The 23,029-nt window shown below is 38.8% G+C and overlaps 3 protein-coding genes across 5 annotated transcripts in view; 1 reads left to right on the top strand and 2 right to left on the bottom strand.

The window, feature by feature from the left end:
- The window catches only part of LOC104951940 (growth hormone-regulated TBC protein 1-A-like), a 7,091-nt gene extending 2,171 nt beyond the window's left edge, over window positions 1-4,920 (bottom strand). The window contains exons 1-5 of the mRNA XM_010778676.1: window positions 4,739-4,920; window positions 3,579-3,724; window positions 2,894-3,052; window positions 1,768-1,892; window positions 1,255-1,351 (exon numbers count right to left, since the gene is read on the bottom strand). Of these exons, the coding sequence (XP_010776978.1) occupies window positions 1,255-1,351; window positions 1,768-1,892; window positions 2,894-3,052; window positions 3,579-3,724; window positions 4,739-4,794 (583 nt within the window). The 5' untranslated portion in view covers window positions 4,795-4,920. The remainder of the gene's footprint in view (window positions 1-1,254; window positions 1,352-1,767; window positions 1,893-2,893; window positions 3,053-3,578; window positions 3,725-4,738) is intronic.
- Window positions 4,921-6,210: 1,290 nt separating this feature from the next.
- dcun1d2a (DCN1, defective in cullin neddylation 1, domain containing 2a) lies at window positions 6,211-14,829 on the bottom strand. 3 transcript variants are annotated; one of them, XM_010778674.1, is made up of 7 exons: window positions 14,754-14,829; window positions 10,988-11,204; window positions 10,700-10,868; window positions 10,246-10,376; window positions 10,043-10,125; window positions 8,237-8,333; window positions 6,211-8,135 (listed from the first exon to the last, which is right to left on the bottom strand). In XM_010778674.1, exons 2-7 carry the CDS (start codon window positions 11,160-11,162, stop codon window positions 8,056-8,058), a joined length of 735 nt encoding a protein of 244 aa, XP_010776976.1. In that variant the 5' UTR covers window positions 11,163-11,204; window positions 14,754-14,829; the 3' UTR covers window positions 6,211-8,055. The 3 variants fall into 3 exon arrangements, with proteins under 3 accessions (XP_010776976.1, XP_010776975.1, XP_010776977.1); XM_010778673.1 differs by lacking the exon at window positions 14,754-14,829 and adding an exon at window positions 12,999-13,082; XM_010778675.1 differs by lacking the exon at window positions 14,754-14,829 and adding an exon at window positions 11,407-11,617.
- A 113-nt stretch (window positions 14,830-14,942) lies between these two features.
- The window catches only part of tfdp1a (transcription factor Dp-1, a), an 18,726-nt gene continuing 10,639 nt past the window's right edge, over window positions 14,943-23,029 (top strand). Inside the window, exons 1-4 of the mRNA XM_010778706.1 lie at window positions 14,943-15,034; window positions 17,010-17,094; window positions 17,446-17,512; window positions 17,960-18,081. Of these exons, the coding sequence (XP_010777008.1) occupies window positions 17,083-17,094; window positions 17,446-17,512; window positions 17,960-18,081 (201 nt within the window). The 5' untranslated portion in view covers window positions 14,943-15,034; window positions 17,010-17,082. The remainder of the gene's footprint in view (window positions 15,035-17,009; window positions 17,095-17,445; window positions 17,513-17,959; window positions 18,082-23,029) is intronic.

The raw sequence follows: 23,029 nt of genomic DNA, 5'->3' as shown, positions 1-23,029 counted from the left end.
GGACTGTAGAAATCTACAATATCCACAAAGTATAGGAGTTACTTTTATTTTTGTTTTGCTCATATCTCTACTTTTATAAATCTGATATCAAATTGAAATGGATGTAGTAGTCCAGAATGAATTTTCAATGTGGAGCTCCACAAGGCTCCAACCTGGGTCCATTACTATTTAGCCTTTTTTATTACAATGAGTCATAACGAACAAGCTATTACTATTAATTTGCATTTTGTAGATAATTCTATTAACACATTATAGTCAGCCTTAATTCTCTTAAAAAGCCTGACATCAATGACCCAACATTGCTTCAAGTGGGTCATGATATAACACTGAACAGCAGAGGCAAATGCATTTAAATGTTATCACTAATCTAGAAAATGTACACTTTGGTCTCTCTTCCCTTTATAAACAGGAACATATGCAGAGCTTCGTTGCAGGTAAATGATCATGCTACACTGCTCTCAGATCTGCCTTGAAGTGTGTATTCATTCAGTATGCTAATGCTGGCCCATAGCTTTAATTTGAACACTATATGACAGTATTACTGATTTGAAAGAGTTTTAATATCAACAACTTTTTTGTAATGCTTTATTTGAACTTTTCTTCCATTTTTTATTTGAAAACATTCAGTTAATGTAATGCTTTACAAATAAAGTGAGATGGATTAAAGGCCCTGTGTCACTTTGGAGTTTAATTAGACCTCTTTTCTGCCTTTTTATTGACATCTCCAAAAACTGTCCTGTCACTTGTGTTGTAGCTGCGGTGGCTGGGCAACTCGTACTCTTTTTAGACACTTGTCGGTGTTTGCATGACCTTTCATAGTGTTTGTGAAGATAAAGAATACAAATAAACTCTACCTCAATCCCATCTCCAATCAGAGACCAGACCACGTTCACTTTATTTAAATCAAAACTCAAAATATGGTTAGTGAGGAATCAGCTCTGCCAACACTGACCCAATCTTCTGCTCCACAACCCACTGCCTTTGTTTTAACATGTTCTTTTGTTTTGTTTTATTTGTTTTGTTTTAATGTTCTGTATTTTAAATTGTTTTATTTAAATATCCCAGTAATATCTGTTGCATGTTTTAAATGTATTGTATTTACTTGTTAAAAATGAAATGTGTTTTAGGTTGACTTTTAAAATCTGTCCAGGGACTACAGATGAAAAATAGCCTCTTGGCTAACTCTGGCACATTTACAGAAATGTGCATTAATGTGCACTGTCCCTGTTAAATAAATGAATAAATAAAAAATACCTGGGAGCATTCTAGCCAACAATGCATCCATGAGCCAGAAGGAGTTCTCTTCATTTTTGGTGATGATCATGAGGTAGCCTGCAATGAAGTTCATGCCCTGACACGAACAGAGAGAGAGCGATGATTTTATAACAGTGATTTACAGACACATGCACCCTAATACCTGGCAGGACAAGACACATCCTCAGCAACAACATCTTTCCAACTCGCTAAATCAAAGAGCTTTTACACCAATACTTTGTTAACTTGTTATGGTTGCATTTCTGGGGAAAATAGATAACTACACAACTGTTTACATTAAGCAAACCCATTGATTTAAAAAAAGAAAATGTCTGTGATACTGTATACATCAAAATGTAAATTAGTATTTTAATTTAAGCAATAAAGTTTGTTGTACAGGAAGAGGAATTAGTACATGGTGCAAAGAAAGGGACATGTGGGTTGTTTGTATTTAAATGAATAAGGAACTAACTGTTCTTGAGGTAAACAATGAGAGGTATGAGCTTTCCTCACCTGACAGTAGCCCACTTCCTTATTGTGGTGTCCGTACGCCAGCAGCACGTTGAATAGAGCGCTCTGCAGGCTCGGTTCTGCTTTGCTCTGGAAGAGGACGTTGTCAGGAAAGGTCCTGTGCATGTCTGACAAAAATAACAAGACAAGAATTTTAATAAGAAATGTACCTGTGTTTTTTGTTTGTTTTTTTTAACAATATATTTATTTATTTTCTCCAGTTTTTACAACACAATAATGAAGTAGCACATACATGACAAATACATAATTACAAAGCAAAGCAAACCAAAAGACAAAACGTAACAAAAACAAAAACAGCTCAGTCTCAAACATACATACATGTAGGTGGTTACAGGAGTATCACATGTATGATTGATGATGAATTGATGATGAAATGTGCCTGTGTTGATACAAGTTCAGGCGTGTGGAGGTTTTTTTAAGGGGGAATCATTGTAGGGGGATGGGGAGGCTGGATCCGGCTTTTATCACAGAGGACATTTTGACACTTCATAGACAAAGCTCTGTTGTTAATTACATTATTCATGTCCCCTATTCTATTCAAGTGTCTTAGTAAGAAGGAAAGTGTATTCATATTTTTGTTACAAGTAAAAGTCACGCATTCAAAATCTTAAATAAAAGTACAAAGCATAAACAACAACAATTTATTTTTACATTTGAACAACGACCGAAATAAGAACAATATTTTATGTTATCAAAATAAGAGTTATTGACGCATTAATGTGTTCATCACTCTAATTTTGTAGCTGGAAAAGTAGGAGCTTATATCCTTTTTACTTTATACTGCAGAACGTGTGTATTTCACCAAGGGATAAATAAAGTTTAATCTTAATCCTGTAATAATAATACAAGATCAATTAATATTATAAATATATTTTTGCATTATTGATCTGAATATGATTTTCTAACTTCAGAAAGTTATTAAATACATGAAGGGGAGTAAGATGTTCCTTAGTTTCCTTTAAAGTATATTATAGTTAAAGTGTGAAGTAGCAGAAAATGAAATGACTCAAGTAAAGAACCTCAAAAAAGTACAGTACTTGAGTAAATGTACTTTCTGTCCACCCCTGTCAAAATGTCCTCTGTGTAACGTTTGTTTGTTTGTTTGCACCTGTGTGGATGGTTTCCTTCAGCTTGGTGTCGTGCTCCATGCTCAGCAGAGCCTGGTAGTAACCCGGGTTTCTTTCCAGTCGCTCCTGAGCGCCGCTGGCCGCCATCCAGATCCTGGCACGGTGCTCATTAGGCACACCTTTACGCACGTAGCGCTTCACTTCAAAGAAAACATTTATATATATATTTATAATTGCAATTACATAACCACAAAAAGCACTGAAAGCACAACAGTGGTGCGCTAATAGAGAAGTAGTACTTCAATCCTTTACTTGTGTAGAAGCATAGGTACTATTTCTTAATTGCAGCATTACAAGTAAAAGTCTTGAGTTTAAAATGTTATTTAGATAGAAGTACAAAAGTATTATGAGCCTAAAGTATCAAAGGATGTACCCAGTTTGCAGCAGGGTGCTTTTCACAGCAGTATACGTCACACTTACATGTCCTCATGGGGGATGAATACAATATTTCAGATTTTCTGATTCTTAAAAGTGGCTATGAGAGTAAAAAAAAGTACAAATCCTGCCTCTGATATGTAGTGGAGTAGAAGTATAAAGTAGCCTAAAATGGAAATGAAGTGAAGTACAACTGTGTCAAATAGAAGTATCGAGCTTTAGTTAATGTCTCTGTTGTTACATTCCTCCACTGGTGATATGTTGTTGTTGTTGTTGTTGTTGTTGTTGTACCTGTCAGGTTTTTCTCCACATGTGGTTTCTCCTGAAGCAGTTTGTCCCATCTCATTGACCTTCTGTTGAGCACCGCTACATATTCTGTCATCATCTCCTTGTAGGGTTCAAAATCCTGACGTCTCTCAAAGCCATAAGGGTCAATCCTGAAGGGGCAAATCCACAGAGTCCAGCATTTACATATATATAGTACTACACACAAAGCACCACTGACAGCTGGTGTCACTTTCCTCCCCGCCCTTCTTTGTCGCTCCTATTCCCTGAGGACAGACGCTACAACAGCCTCCCCAGGGTTGGGTTTCAGCAGAGAGGAGATCAAATACCCAAGCCTGATGATTAGTCCGTTTTAAATTACTGTATACTGGGTTTATAGTAGCAAGAGCAACATTGAAGTTTGAAAAGTAACCTCAGAAAGTTTAGTTTTTTCAACAAACAGCTTTTTGAAATGATATTTTACTGATCTCGGTAGTTTTAATAACTGTTGTTGTAAATGTTTAAGTAAAACAAAGTGGCAACGAGAGGTGGAAGAAGCCCTCAGATCATTTACTCAGGTAAAGATTGCAATACAGTTTAAAAATACTTTGTTACAATAAAGATAATAATTATAATAATAAGCTAGTAAGTAAAAGTTCTGCATTCAAAATCGTATTTAGGTAAAAGTACAAAAGTAATAGTATCAAATTATACTTTCTACGAAAAGTAAAGGTACTCATGTAGTACGGCCAAGTCTTAAATCATATATAATCAATAATTGAATTGTTTTTAATTACTTTATATACTCTTGGGTAGCTTAACCTATAATTATATATACAAATACAGTGTTTATAATATATTTATATTTGTTATGACAAGTCTTTTTGTGTAACCTGGCTTGTAACTGACTTTATAAAATCATAGTGGACTAAGAAGTGCCTACAAAGTGTAGTAAGGTAAAAGTACAAGGTAGCATAATTGTAAAATACTATATGTAAGTACTACCACATCTTGTTTTACCTGAGTACAGTACTTGAGTAATGCACTTAATTACATTCCACCACTGATGTAAATACAATTATATGATGAGGAAATTACCTGATGTTACTGTTAGTCAAGAATAAACATGTTTTAACCGTAACTAAAAGAGAAGCAGCAGTCAGTGAACACATCGACACAAAGCTCACCTTTCACTGTCATTATCACCCGAAAGAGCCTGAGAAGCATTTCCTTTCAGCTCCATTGTGTGTCATGTGCTGCGGGTATAAAGTAGTCCGCCTGCGAGGTTATACAAATCCTGCTTATTCCATGTCTGTTTCTTGAAATAGAGTTGTCTGCTGTGAAGGTAAATAACAAAGCGGTCGGAGTTTCAAATTACTCACCTTACTGTTGAAACCGAGGGGCGGGGCTTGTGGAAGGAACACGCAGGTAACTTCCACAGGTAGCATCCATAGACTGTTTAAAGGTAGCATCTATAGACTTTATATATAAAGGTAGCATCCATAGACTGTTTAAAGGTAGTATCCAATAAAGGTAGCCTCCATAGACTGTTTAAAGGTAGCATCCATAGACTGTTTAAAGGTAGCATCCAGACTGTAAGGTAGCATCCATAGACTGTTTAAAGGTAGCATCCAGACTGTAAGGTAGCATCCATAGACTGTTTAAAGGTAGCATCCATGACTGTTTAAAGGTAGCATCCAGACTGTAAGGTAGCATCCATAGACTGTTTAAAGGTAGCATCCAGACTGTAAGGTAGCATCCATAGACTGTTTAAAGGTAGCATCCATAGACTGTATATATAAAGGAAGCATCGAGCTATATGCATGCAAAAACAATTAGAGGAAGAGAGTGATGTTTGCTAGTATGTTCTCATGTACAGTCAATTATGTATCATTACAGAGGTGTGTACTTCCTGTAGATGGTAAACATTGATTCATAGCCAGGACTTTTAAACATTTAAAATACTACTATTTTTATTTTTTAAAAACAGAGTCCAAATTTCCCCCGTTCAAGGCAAATAGAAAAATATTTAAATGTCTTTCAAAAAAGTACACATTCTCTTAACTGTTTATTATGTAGCCTACATGGCAGCTTCCTATGATCTAAATTATATATCTAAAATGCACTGCAAGGAATATAACTATCAAAAGGAAGACTAAACCCCTTTTACTTTACTAATTTACATTTATTTGTAGTGCCTCTCTAAAGGATATTTTGATATCAATGTTTTCACTGCCCCCAAGTGGCCAGAAATACAATAATGCTGGTTTTATATGACCCCTTTAAAACAGATTATAGAAAAAATAATCTCATTCAAATGTGTTAATCCAGCACATTCCCAGGTATGGTAGAGGACGTGCGCTTTCCCTTAAAGGATACGGCCACATCAGTGTGTCTTTACAGCAAATAATAAGGCGCTGTTATGTACACTGGAACAGGTTTAGCTTGTTGTAATTCCTCCTGCTCAAAATATCCTTTTCCAATGCCCTTCCTATGAAAGTGATAGGGGACAAATCCAGTCCTTCTGCTACCGACCACTTTCCTGTAAGACTTCCATAATGTGAACTATTCCCTAAATGGTAGCCATGGATGAGCTATTCTTTCTTTTCTGTCACATTAGTTTTACAGAACCATGATTTTTATTGTATTTCTGCATTTATTTGACAGCAATGATGGAGAAATAAAAAAAGCAAACTAGGGAACACACAGTTGTCTGATTTGAACGAAATGTTTTAAGTGTTGTAACATCTAAACATGTCATAAAACCCTTTTCGCAAACTAAACACTGATGTTCGTGACAATTTATCTTTGCAAAGATGGCACAACATGCAGGTACATAATGACGTACATATAATTTCATAGTCACTTAACCTGCTGTGTATTATGATAGACACATTGAGGACGTAGAATACATTTTAAAATACTTTATGATCAAACTTCCTTGACAGCTCACCATCATCCAATACTGTACTTTAGATATGTTACATTGCGCAAACAGGTACATATTTAATAAATAATGTTTAATTAATGAGGTTTGTTTTCCAAAGCACTATCCAAATTATAACGAGAATGTACTCGAAAGATCTTGTTAAATATTGTTTATTATTAACAATCAACAACATGGAGGATTATTCTGTAAAATGTAATATTAAAGCTTTCAGATCAGTATGGTTATAAATATTTTTTACATTGTCAATCATAACAAATACACTCCTGTCTAAGCAGCTGCACTGTTGTGGGATATAAAATGTGTCTCATCAACAAAATAACTTTTTGCATGTATGATTATGGAAAAGCTCATGCTTTATTCATCTTTCTCAAATGAACAATATACTTACATGATGTTTTAACAATATATTCTAGTTTTCACTACCATCAGTAACACTGGACAGATGGGCTCGAACAGAAATATAAATATTGAACAGACAGATATTCATTCTTAAGGCTTACTTTGTCGTCCCGTCTTTAACGTCCTGGCTTCAGAACTGAGCACTGCCATAACATACGGATATGTGCCATGCTATCCTACGGGTTTGTCAGTTCTTCACTTTATATTTCACTTAAATGCTTCTGAATAGTAATTTTAACATTTCCTCAACAGTAATCTTTTGAAAACATAAGTTTGCTGCTGTATGTGGACTGTGTCACATGTAAGATTTAATACTCCCAACTGACATTAACCTGACAAATGAAAACCACGAACCAAACTCAGTTAGCTAAATGAAAGCACTGCCTTTACTTTAGTGAAAATGTATTTGTGAAACCAGTTCGTGGTGACGTAAAATGTGTTTAACATGCTTTCAACGAGAAGCTCACAACTCCATGACAGATCCACCGAACACTTAAACCAACAGCGTATCATCCACGATATCGAGGCATCCCGTTAGAGATCTAAGCATTGACTGTACATAAAAGAATCCTCTTTTTGCATTTATAAATTGAAAGTATTTATATTATTCTTCATATAGCTCTCTTTGTAAACTGTCCCAATAGATACAGTATGTACAGTAAAAACTGCAACAGTTCTGTTTGGTGCTGGTGTCGCGAGCACTCAGAGTTAGAGTAAGACATGGGAACTTTGCACAGTCGCTCAGAGCTTCATATAACAAAACAAAGCGTAACACACAGTTTCCTCCTCTCCAGTCCCTTTAGAGTGCACACAGCCAGTGAAGCTCCTCAGCGCTGTGTCCATCCCCTCATACAGGGCTGCGCTCCTCCTGGAGCCGAGCAGAGGCGTCCAGGATGCTGAGAATCCAGCGGAGAGACAACGGTGGATCCGCCAGATGTCCGGATGACGCCCCGGTCTCATGAGGGCAATAAAAAGTGGCCAGTTGTTCTCAATGTTTGTACTCAGCTCCCTGAACGGTGGTGTCCTGACAGTTTCAAGTGCTTCTGTTTTCTCTCTCGTCTACAATTTTCACTTTTTTTGTACAAGTCTTAAAAAAAACAATGAAGTCACTGTAAAAGAAACAAGGTTCTGGCTTTTCCAGAGTTGGGAGTGGATTTAGAGAGTTTTACGTTTTGATCCCGTTACAATTGGTCGAGCGAATTCCACAAAATCATCTATAAGGACCGGCCACGCTCCTGAGAAAAGAAACAAGAGATCATCAGTGGGAGGGATTGAAACAGTAAAGTCCATGTTCCCAGATTTAGAGAGGAAGCAGATCGATGAATCCAGAACTCACCTTCCTCATCATAGTTTGACATATCGTCTGCGATCATGTTTCCAAAGTCCAACAATAAATTCCACGTGTCCTTTGGGATGGATCGTTTATGGTGTTCCTGTGATGGACAACAGATGGTCAAGAATAGCTGGTCTTTTCATACAAACTTCCGACATAATCTGATGAATCAATTCCCCACATTATCCACAGTTTCTCCTTCAAACAACAAGAGACTGTTGGGGTCAATTGTTGTCAATTGGCATGAAAGTCAAGTTCACCTTGATTGAAACAAATGTGTTTTTATCTTTTGATATACAATCCATGTTTATCCCACTTGAAATCCATTCTAAAATCTCAACTCTTGAATATTCTTCTTCCCTAATATTTTAAATCTGTGTTCCTATTAAGGCGGTGTATTGGCAAGAATCTGGCAGTACGATGTTGGGGGGGATACCATTACATATACTGGACATTTTAAGCAAGGCAAGACAAATCTAATGTAAGGATAACTGACAGCAGAAACAAAACACAGCCCTATGCAAACAATCCAAGTTAAACAAAAAGGACTTTTTAATGCATTCAGAACAACTGCTTTATGTGGAATCAGGACTTCTGTCTGTCACAAATCTTTGGATGTAAACTATTAGAAAAAAGGCAGTTGAGGTTTTGCAGATTGACACAGTATCAAAAAAGATGATACTGAAGTGATTTGATATTTTTACATTTAAAGTTATTTGATGCTTTTGGGTAAGGTAACACGGCAAGGGATTACTTTGACCATACAAATTGCATGACGTAAATGTAACAAATGGAGACAATTGTATATTTGTTGGTCATGTCGTGGCCAGAGTTTGGTAATAATATTACTTTTGTCGGTAACGGAGTAGTATAACGCGCTACTTTTATAATTCAGTAATCACACTACAATTACTAACATTGCCCCGACACGCGTTACTTTGCTACTTTTATAAAATCAGTCCTAATCACACTGACAGACAAGAGGGGTTTCCGCCGCAGGTTTATATGTACGTAATCTGCGCGATTTGCACGTCCACATCTCCACGTGCAGTGCTGCATAAACATGGCTGAGTCAGCGATAACTTTCGAGGGGTGGAGGTATGCCCATTATTTTGACTTCGTCCGAATAATAGACAGGAATGTGACGGTGAGGTGCAAACTGTGTCCAGGCCAGAAGCTGTTATCCACTGCTGTAAACACCACGACAAACCTCAACAAACACCTGCAAAGAACACATGCTAAGGTGAAGCTAATAGCTAAGGACCCCCGAACCCAGAGTGAGGATGTTGTGAGAGCGCCGCCGCCGACCCTGAAGCAACACAAATTAGAATTTGGAGGACCGGTAACCAAAGCAGAGATGGACAGGCTTGTAGCATCCTTCATAGTAGAGGAAATGTTGCCCATTTGCAAAGTGGAATCACCATCGTTCATAGATATACTGCGCAAAATACAGATAGCAGGAGACAGAGGACAGCCATGGTCAGATCCAGAGCTATCTGGATCAGTCGCATGCGACAATGGAAACTGAACTAAAGAGAACATTTGAAACGTTAGCAGTCTGCGTGATCTGCCTGTAGGGAGGGACGGGCCGGCCCTGCGAGTAAAGTAACGAGTAAAGTAACGAGTTACTTTATGTAGAGAGTAACGAAGTAGTGTAATACATTACTTTTTAAAAAAAAAAGTAATATGTAATACATTACTTTTTTTTTTAGTAACGACCCCATCTCTGGTCGTGGCTAATACCTGATTTGCTTAATAAGGTCAGTGTTGGTGCTGATACTGATTCTAAATTTCACTTCCTTGACTCACCAGGAGGAATCTGTTCCAAAGATCAAGGAACTTAAACCGTCCCGACAGAACCAGGTTCCAGTAAGCTACGGCCATCTCCAAGTCTGCACACAAACACAAAGCAGAACACTTAACAACGGTTTGAAACTCAGTGACACCATTAAGCAAGATGTTGTTGTTGTTGTTGTTGTTGTTGTTGATGTTGTTGTTGTAACTCATCTTACCTAGACCCTTCTGCCCAGGATTTTTGGCAAAGTTAAAGGTGAACTGGTAGAAGTCCTTAAACTTCCCACTGTCTTTAAGCTCCTGTTCTAATCTTGACAAAAGGGCCTTCAGTTTTTCTGGGCTGTCACACCTAGAAAAAAACAAATGTAAGCAATAAATAAACTAACAATTTAAATACACACAGACACCCTAACCAGTTGCAACATTAGCTTTTTAATGCTGATGACACATTTGCCAAAGGTAACTCGAACTTCTAAAGTCAAAACACTGCAGCTCTTTGAGTAATTCCATAAGGACACAGAATACTCTAGCTGTGGTTGAGTGGCTCTATATATAGACAACCTTCGCTCCCAGGAGCTATACTCCAAGAGGAACCACCACTAATGACACTTTGGGCACACTGTTTATGTCCCACTTTGGAGCATGTCTCACGCTGTTGATGTCAACACTCACCCCAAGTCTGTCATTCCATCCAGAAACTCCTTCTTGGAGAACTCGCACTGAGTGGCGGCACGAAATTTCCACGCCACGACCAGCACGGAGATGCTGGCTGGATCCAGCAAGAGGTCGTCACAGAACTGCTGGATCCCATCGATACCGATCTTATTCTCATCCTGGGGATCTATCAAGGAGTGGGGGGGGGGAAGAGTATCAGTGACATTTTCTGCGCCAAAGTAGTGTCTAGAACTTTTTTTAAAAAATACAGTTCTTTCAGGTTGATATTTTGGGTTACAGACTTACCTTTGTAGCGATTGTAGAGCTGCTCGAGCCTTTTCCGGTCTACTGACGTTTTCATGGATTCCTTGCAGTAGAGGTCTGGATTCTGAAAGTAGTTGTCGGTGGCAACTTCTAGTTTCCAGTCATTCTGCGTGAGGCAGTACACAGCTGTCTTCTCCCCAGCCTGTGTGAAGGACATGAACTGCCGTACCTTGTCCCTCTGCGAAGACTTTAGCTTATGCTGTGTGAGGACAGGACAGGGACTATCAGACACGGGCGCGATCAGACCAGGGAAGACTGACAGCAACACACAAACACAGACCGAAACACAGACCAGAACACACAGCGAGACACACACATCTACAGGCATTCAGGCAAGAGTTAGGACTACGAGACACTCAGAAACTTGTATATCAAAAGGTTAGTCTGTCACACTGACACACATATTGTCGGTGGTGAGCCAAGTCGCTGTCCTGTTAATAATGTCCTATCCAACGGCAACATGGGCTTTTCTGAAGGGGGATGTTGTGGATTCTCAAAGCACATGCTGTACCCGCGAGGGCCCCTCAGATAACTACAGTCACAGATGTAACATGAGTAGGGAAATGGGATGCCATCACCCGGACCTGAGGGTGCAACAAGTCTGGAGTGTAACACAAGCACCCTGACAGAAATATACGGCAATAAATTAAATAATATTGCATTTCTCAGAATACTTCATACATTAATATTGTCAACACTTTTAGAAAAAGTTGGGAATTTTTACTTTTGTAAGATATGTGTACAGAAATGAGTTATGGCTGCAAGCATGAACAGGCATTCAGTATATTTAATTTAGCTATTGTCGGCATACAAATAACCTCAGCATATTGCATCAGTTAACTGTTGGGAAAGTTTTACAGACATGATAAACAACAGTGAGCTCTAAGGTTTTTCTGATTCATTAAGTAGTTAAAGGACTCATATTAATTTGAATTTTTAAAATGTAAAAATACAGTGTCTCTGACTGCTCAAATTTTCCATTTTAATTTACAATTAATTTCTCCGAGTTTTGTTTTGAAAACATCGCCTTGGGTAATTTGTGACGAGTCCTTTAAAAACAAATATTTAACTAGCTAGTTTTATTACAATGATGCAATAAGTATAATTAGTAGTTTGTAAAAACAAAAGTAAACAACATATTAAGAAACAGCTAGGATCCTGGCTTTTTCTTTGAATATATTGCAACGCTTTTTAATTGTCAAGCATAAACACTGAATTGGTTTTAATAACTTTAATGTACGTAAAGTGTGTAAAGATATTATTATAGGAAAATAGTCCTGGTATCGATACTCAATAATAAATTACTCGGATCGGGGGCAAACTTTTGATGGTGACATCCCGAAAGAAAAAATCTTAATGGATATTGTTCTGAAAAATCAGCATAGCAGCTGCTGTATCTGAGCACTTGCACTTCGCTGGAGAGCATTTCCTGAAACCGGAGACTAAACTCTGAGTTCACCAAGTTGCTAATGACTGCACCAATCGTTACAGATTCCTGTTAAAAACGAAGCAGAAGTCAAAAGTCTTCTGTTCAGACTGCACAGATGTGTGTGCGACCAGAAGGGTAACGTTAGGTTAGCATTGTCTACATACCACCAGCTAGTAACTTATACTGGCTAACGTTAGCTAAGTTAGCCACACTGTATCACTGACATCAACGATGTTGTATCACGGGATTAGACTGTCAGTATAGTTAAATATATACCGGGATCTCACTAAAACGATCCCGTGTGTGTCTTTCTTTAAGGTCCAAAGACTGACCTGCTCACAGCCTAAGTTAACAGACTGCCAAACAGGGACGTGTAGCTAGCTAGCTGCTCCCAAAATATCAACTGACCTTCCCTGTAATAGCAGCGAACACACGTAACTTATCATTGTAGACGTGCCAAAACGCGACACAGTGTGTACTTTAATACTACGATCATAGTGCTCAAGGTAAGTCTTAATGGCACCAAAGACAAAGCCTGGGTTTGTGTTTATTTTGGTTACCTACCATTTTTACACCCGCTGTTTGACCAGTTTGGTAGCCCGACTGTCTCTCATTATGCGCATGCGCGGAAGTAGTCAAGCAACTATAAAACGTTGCAGTTGAAGGATGAGGTTCTGCAGTAACTGCTCTGATGTTATGTGACTTTATTGTTGATATTTAAAACCATGTACTCAATATACATGTTTGTAAGTAGGGGGGAAAGAAAGTGAGACTGTTACTCTACTTTATTGCACCATGTGTACATTATGGCTGGATTATCAAATTGCTCCTGTGGGGATTGTCCACAGTACTGAATGTATGTAAATCGCTTTGGATAAAAGCGTCTAACAAATGAGTCTGACATGTAATGTAATGTAATTATCAATACAGATATGCAGTAGGCCCCACCATGAGCAATACAGCCTTTACAGTTGTTAAGACTCTTTATGATGTTTACTTGTGTATTACGTTTAATTAATAGTTTTATTTAAAAGGCATACGCAGTATATCTAGGGCAAGGCAGTATTCAGGCATGAAACAGTTGCACACTTAACACAAAGAGTATGTGGGACAGTGGGGTTAATGGGGGCCCAGCTGCTCTTATTTTTCCCCCTTTATATTATATTCGGTGGACAATGAGTAATTTGAGTCCCCCACATAAAAACAACCCTCTAAGTGTCAACCTTGAAAGAAAAATGTAATATGTGTTTTGGGCGGACTCTGGAGTTTTATCTCAAGTGTAAATGATACACCCTTCAACAAGTGTGAGGGATGACTGATAGAGTATCTGTGGATGTCAGTCTTCCTTTTGGCTGTTTTGCAGTGAAAAGGGTACGAATGGTATCCTGGTTTTAGTTGGTCATTATAATAGAGGGGAAACCACTTGTTGTGAGATGCTTTCATGGGCTTTACTCTGATTGCATACAGCGGTTTGTTAGGCTGTCGTATTGTATTTGTTTATACTGAGAAAGATGCTTCCTATACTTACTCTACCCTCAAAAAGAAAAACACCCCTCTGTACAACGAATACAAATCAACATCACCAAAATACATCCTACAAAACTTCCATAAACTTGAATCAACACCTCACAGAAAAAGTAGCATTTATTTTAAGGCTGCTTTATTTCACTGCATTCGTTTTCGTTGATTATTTGTGTTATATATTATACTTATGATACCATATTTAATATTCTATTACTAATTGGTAACTGTTATGTCTTACACTATATATTAAACTTATACTAGCCCATGTTTTATTGCTTTTTTATGCTTATACATTATGTTACATTGTTGTAGTATAGTATCATATAACTACTATACTAGTCTGTTTCATATTGTCTCATAGACCTATATAATAATGAACTATGATATACTACATCATATATTAGCCTGCCTAGGTGTACACTGTTTACAGTGACTTGCTGACTCTGCTGCTATCAATCACAAGCTGTCACTTATCAGCAACACTCACTTCACTGTTAATTGTCTGATAGCTTTTGAATATATATTTTGTATTATTTATTTTAGTGTATGTTTACTGTTTCTGCTTGCCTCTGGTTCTTTTTTTATACTTATCTTAATGTATTTATTTCCTTTTTTGTTTGCAAAAAACACAGTCATTCACCTACTAGTAGAATTAAGGGCTTTCAACCAAAAGTAAGTTTTATACGAGAACTAAAAACAATGATATGAAGTCACGAGGAACAAAATGATTGACATGAATTCATGGGATATTGAAATAACAAAATGAGCAGCTATAAAACAGGACAAAAATCCTACCTCAGTCTGCGACCCCAGTTGATAATCCTCCCACTCCTGGCCTGCAGATGGCGGTGTGTGTATATATGACGCTGGTTGGTATCCACCAATCCCAAGTGATGCTGTCTGTGGGCACGAGCCACTCTACTGCTCTGCTTTCGTCTCGTCGATGCTGTCCAATCACAGGGCGCTGAAGAGAGACACCGCCAAGATCAGATTGTGAGACGCGCTGCTGTAGCACGGCTAGCGGAGAGTGGATAGAAGAGGCTAACAAACATTTTGCTAACTTGTGAAGTGCACCGGTAAGCCGCCGTATTTATCAACTTTTGGCTTGCTGTGTGACCGAGTTACCACAAAATAATGTAAAATATGTTGTATTAGTTAATGTGTGTTTTTGAAAGTCTTTAAAATATAATAACACTAAGCTAACGTAGTAATGTTGCGGCTAATACTGGCAGTGTTGTCGATGACAGCTGTGGGTTAGCTCGCCTGCTAGCTGCTAGCTCATGAATCGTCAGTTGGCTAACAAAGCGCCGGTGGTCCTGCTTTCCAACCGTAATCGCGAGTTAGCGTGTTGCTACACTAATGAGAAGGCATTGCTAACTACCTCAAATATTACTAGTTGCTGTACTTTGTGTTGAATTCAGTGTATTATCTGACAAGTTGATAACTTACTGTATATAGCACACGTTAACAGACATCAGAAGGATTTTGGTGGGTTTAATGTAGAGATTCATGGTTATTGAATTGGTCTCATTAACATCATGTACTTTAAGCTGTTGAATGACCATTATAGTCTTGAAACGTCAAAAAATATGTGTTTAATGGTTGAGCAAACAGCACTTGTAACGTAGCAAAAATATATTATTCCTTAGCTCGGTGTTTTCTTCTATGTATTTATTACAAACAGGCTTGTGTGTTTATGTGTCTAGTTTAAGACATTATTCCTAAACATAATGCTAGTTTTCCTCAGTGTAACTTCGGAACAACCTCACTGTTCTTAAGTTTGTTGCTGACCAGTGTCCAAACCTATCACTGCCAATAATCAACACTAAACATCAAGAATCTAATCACCCAGAAAGTAAAGGACAAATCAGAAGTCTTGGCGAAATATGTAGTTTAAAATGTCTCAGTCTGAATAAAACACATGTTGTTTATGCTTAATTCTTAACTTGTTCTGTTTACTTTTTCAGTGGTTAGTCTTTGATCCATTGAAAACGATCACTTTTTAATTCAGTCTCAATACGACACAGGCAAATCCTGGCATAAAATGACAAGAAACAGGAAGTTGAGCGAGAAATAAACTCACTAGTAAACACTCACACAATTTAAGTAATTTGTCTATGGTATTACGCATATAATTATATTAAAGTAGTTCGACATTGCTTAGTTTGTTTCCTGTTTGGTAAGGATTTAGACCTCCTCTTCCTCCATTCTCAAATGCCAACAACAACAGCCGTCGAAGAAATAGGAGAGTGCACTCGTAAGTGCACATAATCACTATATTAACTTTATTCACCGTGCGAAATGCACACACATTTCTTAAATGATAACCCACGCTGAACTCTGCCTTCAATCTGCAGCACGGAACTAAATAATCGCAATTTTCTAAGTGAATCCTTTGAAAACGTGCATAAGCTAACTGGCTAGCTAACGCCAGCAGGCTGAATCGAACGCTAACTGTTAGCTAGCTGCATTCAACAAAAGAGTGTTCCTCGCTGTCGTTGTATGAGGTGAATAATGTTGCTAGTGCATGCAACATTGCTAATGGACTGTAACTACATGGTGCTATCACTTAAGTCTCTTTAATAGTTTTGCGCTGGTGTGATAAAGTTAGCATGTTTGCGTGACCTGTAGCAGAAGTTCGACGATGCCTCTCCTCCGGACGGTACCTGAAGTAGGCCTTGTGCACACTTAGCTCAGTAAAAGTTGTGAGCATCAAGGGAGGCTTTGTTGTGAGTTTCTGCAGACAAGGTGCATTTAGAAATTCACCTCAAAGGCTCATATAGTCGAGGAAGGTCTGAAATATGCACATTTGTCGTTAATGTTGTCTCCTAAGAACACACGGTTACTCAAGCTAACATTAATGCTGTAGCTGTGTCCAGTGTGCTGGCAGCAAGCAGTTTAAATGGGCCTCAGACATACTTCAGTTTAATTGGAAAACAAACCTGTAGTTAAATAGATTTAAACTGTGAAATATAATAAAAAATGTGATATTTGGGATGAGCTGGAAACTAACTACTGTAATGTAATAGTTGTTGTTTTTTCTGTCCTCAGGGGTCTGAAAAGGGACAAATAAAGAAACATTTATTTTAAGCCTGAAGCCCAACTGCTCCGGTCCTTTGGGATCATGGCGAAAGATGTAAGTAACTTATTATTATAATTTGTTGCTTTTATTTTATGCTGGAAAACCTGTTTAGTTTATGTATTAGTTTATGTGTAGTTAATGCATTTTAAGGAACCTAGATAGTCAAATACCAAATATTACCAAAATGTCTCCAGTCAAACCAGTTAATTGATGATAACTAAAGAGCCCTTTGCCCAATGTGCCACCTTTTTTGTAGTTACTTTGACTGATCTTAGGATAACGTCTTGCTTTACATTAAGATATTCCCTTTTTTAATATCACGTTTCTTCTGTAAACTTTTGGTTCATTGGACCCATTTAGTATATTTTAATGTTGTAATTCCGAGTGTGCTCTTGTCCTTTGCAGGCTGGTCTGATAGAAACTAACGGAGAGCTGAAGGTTTTCATCGATCAGAATCTGAGCCCCAGCAAAGGTATGTGTTTCTAGAAAATGCCTTTTTATACTGCAGTTTCATTCTCTACATTAATGTCTCTGTGTCCTGTCACCGCCACATTTTGCCAACATTTTACTTTACCTACTAATATCAATTACAATTGTGTAATGGTTTCAGTTATGTGAATGGTTTACATTTTAAAGGTTCATTCAAATAATTGAACAGAGCAGTGAGGTGGCTGATTGTTTGATTTGAAATGGTATTGCTTTGTTTGTTTTAAACAAATCATGGTTTATGGCCTGATTTTGTATAAAAATAAGTCCAACACCAACGTGATTATGATAGGAAAGACTTTGCAATCAGATAATGTTCACTATATAAACTATCTTTCCCACACAGGAAACTCTGTGCCTTTCATTTTGCAATAGGGTGCTATGGCATATCAATCGAGCTCTACTCATTATTCGTCTTCTTGTCTTCTGTTAGGTGTCCTGTCTTTGGTTACAGTCCAGGCTACAGCTGTCCCCGTGGCCAAACAGCTACTTCCCAAAACTCTTGGGCAATCCAATTTGAACATTGCTGCACACATGCAACATTTGCCACACATGGTGAGTGATGCTCCACACAACCACCAGAGAGTTTGTAACCTGTGAAATAACAAAAATCCAGCTTTTGAAGATGCTCGTGTCTATAGATTTGTTGCTGGGTCTTACTGTTGTGTAAGTCCCTCCATTATCATTGTGAGGTGACCGTGTGGAGGGTGGGTGAAGGGACTTGATCCTAAGCTTATCAACTCTACAGTCAGCAGGATTACACCCATCATCCCATTATATACAAGGAGTGTATACATAACATAAATCAGCTTAGATAATTTAGATAATCAAACTTTAGTGAAGGAATGGATCTCATAGATGCCTCATATTACGGTGTAAGAGGCAACTCTTTCTTTGATCATAGGCCATGTTCATTACCAGTAACTGATAAGTCAATAAAGATGTCTAAAAATAAAAACGTGTTCTTTCTCCATTCAAAATGGACAATAGGGGTTTGCCTTTTCAATATTGCTATTGGCCTATTTTTTGGTCTGTTGCCAGCCTTTACCCCACATGTGTCAAACTCAAGGCCCGGGGGCCAAATCAGGCCCTTGGTGGATTTAATTACGGCCCGCAGGATAATTTCTAATTACTATTAGATCTGGCCCGCCGGTATATTGCACGCACACCTTCACTGAACTTGAGGATTTCCTCAGCTCTGAGCCTGAGCCCAAACATTGATGACCTTGCACCCGAGATGAGATGCCAAGTATCTGGCTTGAGCATCACAGAGCAGCACACTGAGTTTACATGGATGTTTCCTTTTTGCACTTTTCTTTTAAGCTGTTGTTGGCCTGTGGAAAAATGTAATCATAAGAAATGACTCTGGAAAAGCTGCAGATAGAGCCATAAGAAATGAATGCAACTGATTATTTAATGTTTAATGTTGTTTTTATAGGCAATCGTTTAAGCTTTGTTAGTTCCAGGTTTAATATGTGCAATGAGTTCATTTCAATAAGTTCTGCAATAAACATTGAACCAGTCCGACCCTCGACTAGTACCGATTTTTTTATTTTGGCCCACTGTGTATTTGAGTTTGACACCTCTGGTCTAGACACTCTTCATAGAAACTGGTCTCTCTCTCTAGAATCATATATATTAAACTACTGGATTATAATTGTTATGCAATAATGTGTTCATCACATCTGGTAAATGTGGAGCTATACTTAATTAATTACTTATACCACTGCTGGAGATTTTAACATATAATTATACATCTTAGTTTGTTTACTAACAAGTTTGTTTATTTATATTTTGTATAAGCTAAAGATCTGAATTTTAAATAAAACATTTTAAGCAAGGTACAAGTAGCCAAAAATCATAATTAAGACTTAAGACAGAGCCTTTGCTGTTGCAGCTCCAAAGTTACGGTACGAATTGCCCCTCCAGGTTAGACTTGCTCCAACTCTGCCCGTTTTGAAATCTTGTTTAAAAACCCACTTCTTTTCCCTGGCATTTACAGACCAGGTGACACTTGTGCTTTTAAATTTGGGTTTTATCTTACTAGTGTTTTGTATTGTTTGTACGTCATGTAGGAGAGTTTTTCAGTCTGTGCCTTCTGATCTGGTTTCATTGTTTCGTGTTTTACATTTGTTTCATGTCCTGTCTGTTTTTTATGTATTTATGCTATGTTTTTATACAGTTGTTGATGTACAGCACTTTGTTCAACTCTGTTGTTTTTTTAAATGCTTGCGTTATAGAGAATAAAATGGTTGGCATTACCAGTATAATATTACATGCAGCTACTTACACACTGACAGTAAACTATTCTCAAAACATTTAAACACATGTCAGAGATCAGTAGATTCTGAATCTCACTATGTTATGCAGGCGACAGTAATCCCACCAAGTAATGTATTAAGGACTAAGAGAAGCTGCTTGGGGCAAGCCCTCCCCTCCCCGAAACGAAATGTAAACAGAGGAGCTCCAGCCGAATGCCGAACGCCCCGGCTATATGTCACTTCGCTCCCGGCAGCGAACTCGGAGCACTGTGCACCACCATGTTGGACATTCATGTATTATTACATTATCATGATCAGATGTTCCTTGAATAATACCTGCGCTCGTTGGGCTGCGGGAGAGATGCCAGTCGTTGCTGTAGTTACTTGCCCTGCTCGTTTTGATTACTTGTTCCAAAGGGACATTCGTGGATGGAGTACACCGGTGGCCAGCTGAGATGCGTATACTCACCATGCGAGGGGCTAGTGTGGTTAATGTGATGTGAGGTGGGCTGAAGATCAGAAGGTTGTGGGTTCACGATCCGCCAGCGAACCCACACACAAGTGTGCCTTGAGTAAGGCACTTAGCCCCTTAGTTATCCAGGGGAGAATGTTCCCTGCTAATTCGTCACTTGTAATTCGCTTCGGATAAAAAGAGTCAGCTAAATGAAATGTAATGTAAACGTATTGTTTATTCTTTATAAGCTGGCAAAGATGAAAGATTTATCAACGATAAATAGATACTGTAACTGGAAATAAAATCTATGTGAAGAAACCTGTATTTTCTAGTGTTTCTCAGTGTAAAGCCCGTGTTCTTTCCAAAAATTATACACGCAAAAAGTACCCAAAACATTTTGCATGTGATCGAAAAAACAATAGATAACTTGATGGGTCAATTAAAGGGACCTGCTGTGAATTAAATAAATTGTCAATCATCTGCGGGATTTATTCTATATGTACTTATGATGCTCAGCGAAAATATTTCCATCTGTCTGTATTTTGCCGTGGGTCAGTGGACTTAACTAAAAATACTACGTATGCTTATTATGAGGACATCTGTAATAGTGTAGAAACTGATGAAGGTCACTCGATAATAGCCAGAAACAGAGATCTAACTTAACAGGTATTACAAATTTGACTTCAGAACATGAACAATTACACCCATGCAGCTTTTAGGTCACTTAGGTCCAGAAATGATTTTCTTAAAAATCAACCAGCATTAATGATCATTATGCTTCACTCTGCAAGCTAGACGGGCCTATGAAAATATATTGTGTGAATTGGCAATAAGAAATCTATAACACCTCTGTCTTCTGGTAGTGCCTTTCCTGTGCTTTGCCTGCGCGGTGCGTGGGCTCAACTTGGCTTGCATTGTTGTAGGTCCCCCTATCGCACACAGCCACGGAGAAGAAGACAGAGGTCCCTCGATGAATCAGTAGGCAGAGACGCCTCCAACCATCCCAGACGAACATCGCCCGCTACTCCCCCAGCGTAGCATTAATAGGGAAAACCCTTGTCCCGAACTCCCACAGTCTGTGTAGGCCACGAGAGAGACGGAGGCAAAGTTGAAGCCGACACCCGGGGCAGCGCGCCCGTGAAGACGAGGGCAGCTCTTCACGCGGGCTGCCCCAACACACCCCTCATGTCCACCCTCCAGCCCTGGGAAGGCAGCCAATACAGGTTAAACTCCAGGATGCTATGGACCGACATGAGCACCTGGGACCGTGCACGGTCCATCGCAGCCCCCATGATGGAGATCGTAGGCCCTGACCACTGAATTCCCAGCTCCTCCGGTGTATAGCAGTGTGCCCACGCCATGAAAACCAGTTCTCCACTTCTTCAGGTCGGAGTTCCATCGTCTTCCAAAATGCAGCGAAGGTGCGGTGATCCCGACATGTGCCAACCCCAACGTCACAAAGAGTGCCAGTCCGTTGCATCCTTGTTGGTTGTTAGAAAAACCATCTTTGCCCTTTCTGAATCGCGCCCGGCCTTCAGGTGTTCTGCCAACAACAGCTGGGGAGATCAGGTAGCTGTGTTGGCCCGTGCGCCACCTGCTGACGGTTCAGACCAACCGGGGCCGAGCCCACTCTATTCAGCCTCCTCAAAAATGAGGAGAATCAATCCGGGGCTGTGGCATGACAAACGACATACTGTTATTGTGTCTGGAGTGTTCAGAATCATCCAGGGAACAATGAACTCTGTTGATAAAACAGTAACAGTATGTCAGCGGGGATCTGGGACTGTCGTGCGCAGCGCACAAGCGGCTACTTAAATGACATGAAATCACTCGAGCAAGCTGGGCGATAGGGAGGTGACCAGGAAAGCAAGAAGAGCCTATAAAGCTACTCCAGAAAGACCGCTACAATGTGCCTGTTTCTGTGAAATTCAGTCCATCTTAACAACATGTAATTATTCCAGATGAGTTGTTCCACTGATGTCCACAGATGAACTAGGGAATTAACCTTGTTTAACGGCATTAATGCTCTTTTCAGCTTTCGATTTGCCAAAAGTGTTCAGTATCTGGACTATGAATACACTTTTGTACTCATCTTGCACGCTACTTTCAATCCGAGTCCAAAAGAGTCCAACACCTTTGTGAATTCCTCTGAGGGTCATTTACAGATCCTGCCAGTAAACTGGCAGACTGAGAGAAAATTCATCTGACTGCCCACACAATTAGGTCAACAATTTATTTCAATCCCAAAGATAGTACTAATTACAATAAACATTATACAAAGAAATGGTAAAACGTATTCTTCCGCAATCTTCAATTGTAATATGTGCAACGGACACTTAACTCTATAGTTAATAGGGTGGCCTGATTGTCTTGAATAGTGTGTGATAAGGACAGCGCAGTTTCAATACATTGAAAGGAGTAAAAGTTTGCATTCATTTACTTAGAATTGTGCAATTTACTGTAAATTAGCTCTTGAGAAACTCAACAGTCTTTGTTAAGTGCAAAAAATGGCGAGCCAAATGAGTTCCCCTCTCGAAAGAGAAGGAGCCAGTTGTGGCTGCCCTGGTGGGGCATCCATTAGTCTGCTGCGGAACTGAAACGCTGGAGAGGTCGGAGCTAATCTGGCATTGAAGATTAACTTTCGATTCCTGTCACATGTTGAACAGGTTAACAATGGCCTTTATTTATGGCGAAGATAGGACCCGGTCTCGTGAAAGAACTTCGCTATGTTGTTCGAATGGACAAGTAGTGACACTATTGTTATAAAATGCATTTGTAGTATAGGCCC

Source organism: Notothenia coriiceps, unplaced genomic scaffold, assembly GCF_000735185.1.
Source record: "Notothenia coriiceps isolate Sejong01 unplaced genomic scaffold, NC01 NC01_scaffold00019353, whole genome shotgun sequence".
NCBI lineage: Eukaryota > Metazoa > Chordata > Actinopteri > Perciformes > Nototheniidae > Notothenia > Notothenia coriiceps.
The sequence above is the reverse complement of the archived record's forward strand: the minus strand, read 5'-3'. Positions and strand labels throughout refer to the sequence as shown.

What these genes read in the sequence shown, in the direction of transcription:
- dcun1d2a (XM_010778673.1), bottom strand. An exon ending in GCTCTACAATCGCTACAAAG is followed by an intron (nt 10,869 to 10,987) that starts GTAAGTCTGTAA and finishes ACTCCTTGATAG; the next exon opens with ATCCCCAGGATGAGAATAAG. An exon ending in TTTGGAACAGATTCCTCCTG is followed by an intron (nt 8,334 to 10,042) that starts GTGAGTCAAGGA and finishes TGTCCATCACAG; the next exon opens with GAACACCATAAACGATCCAT.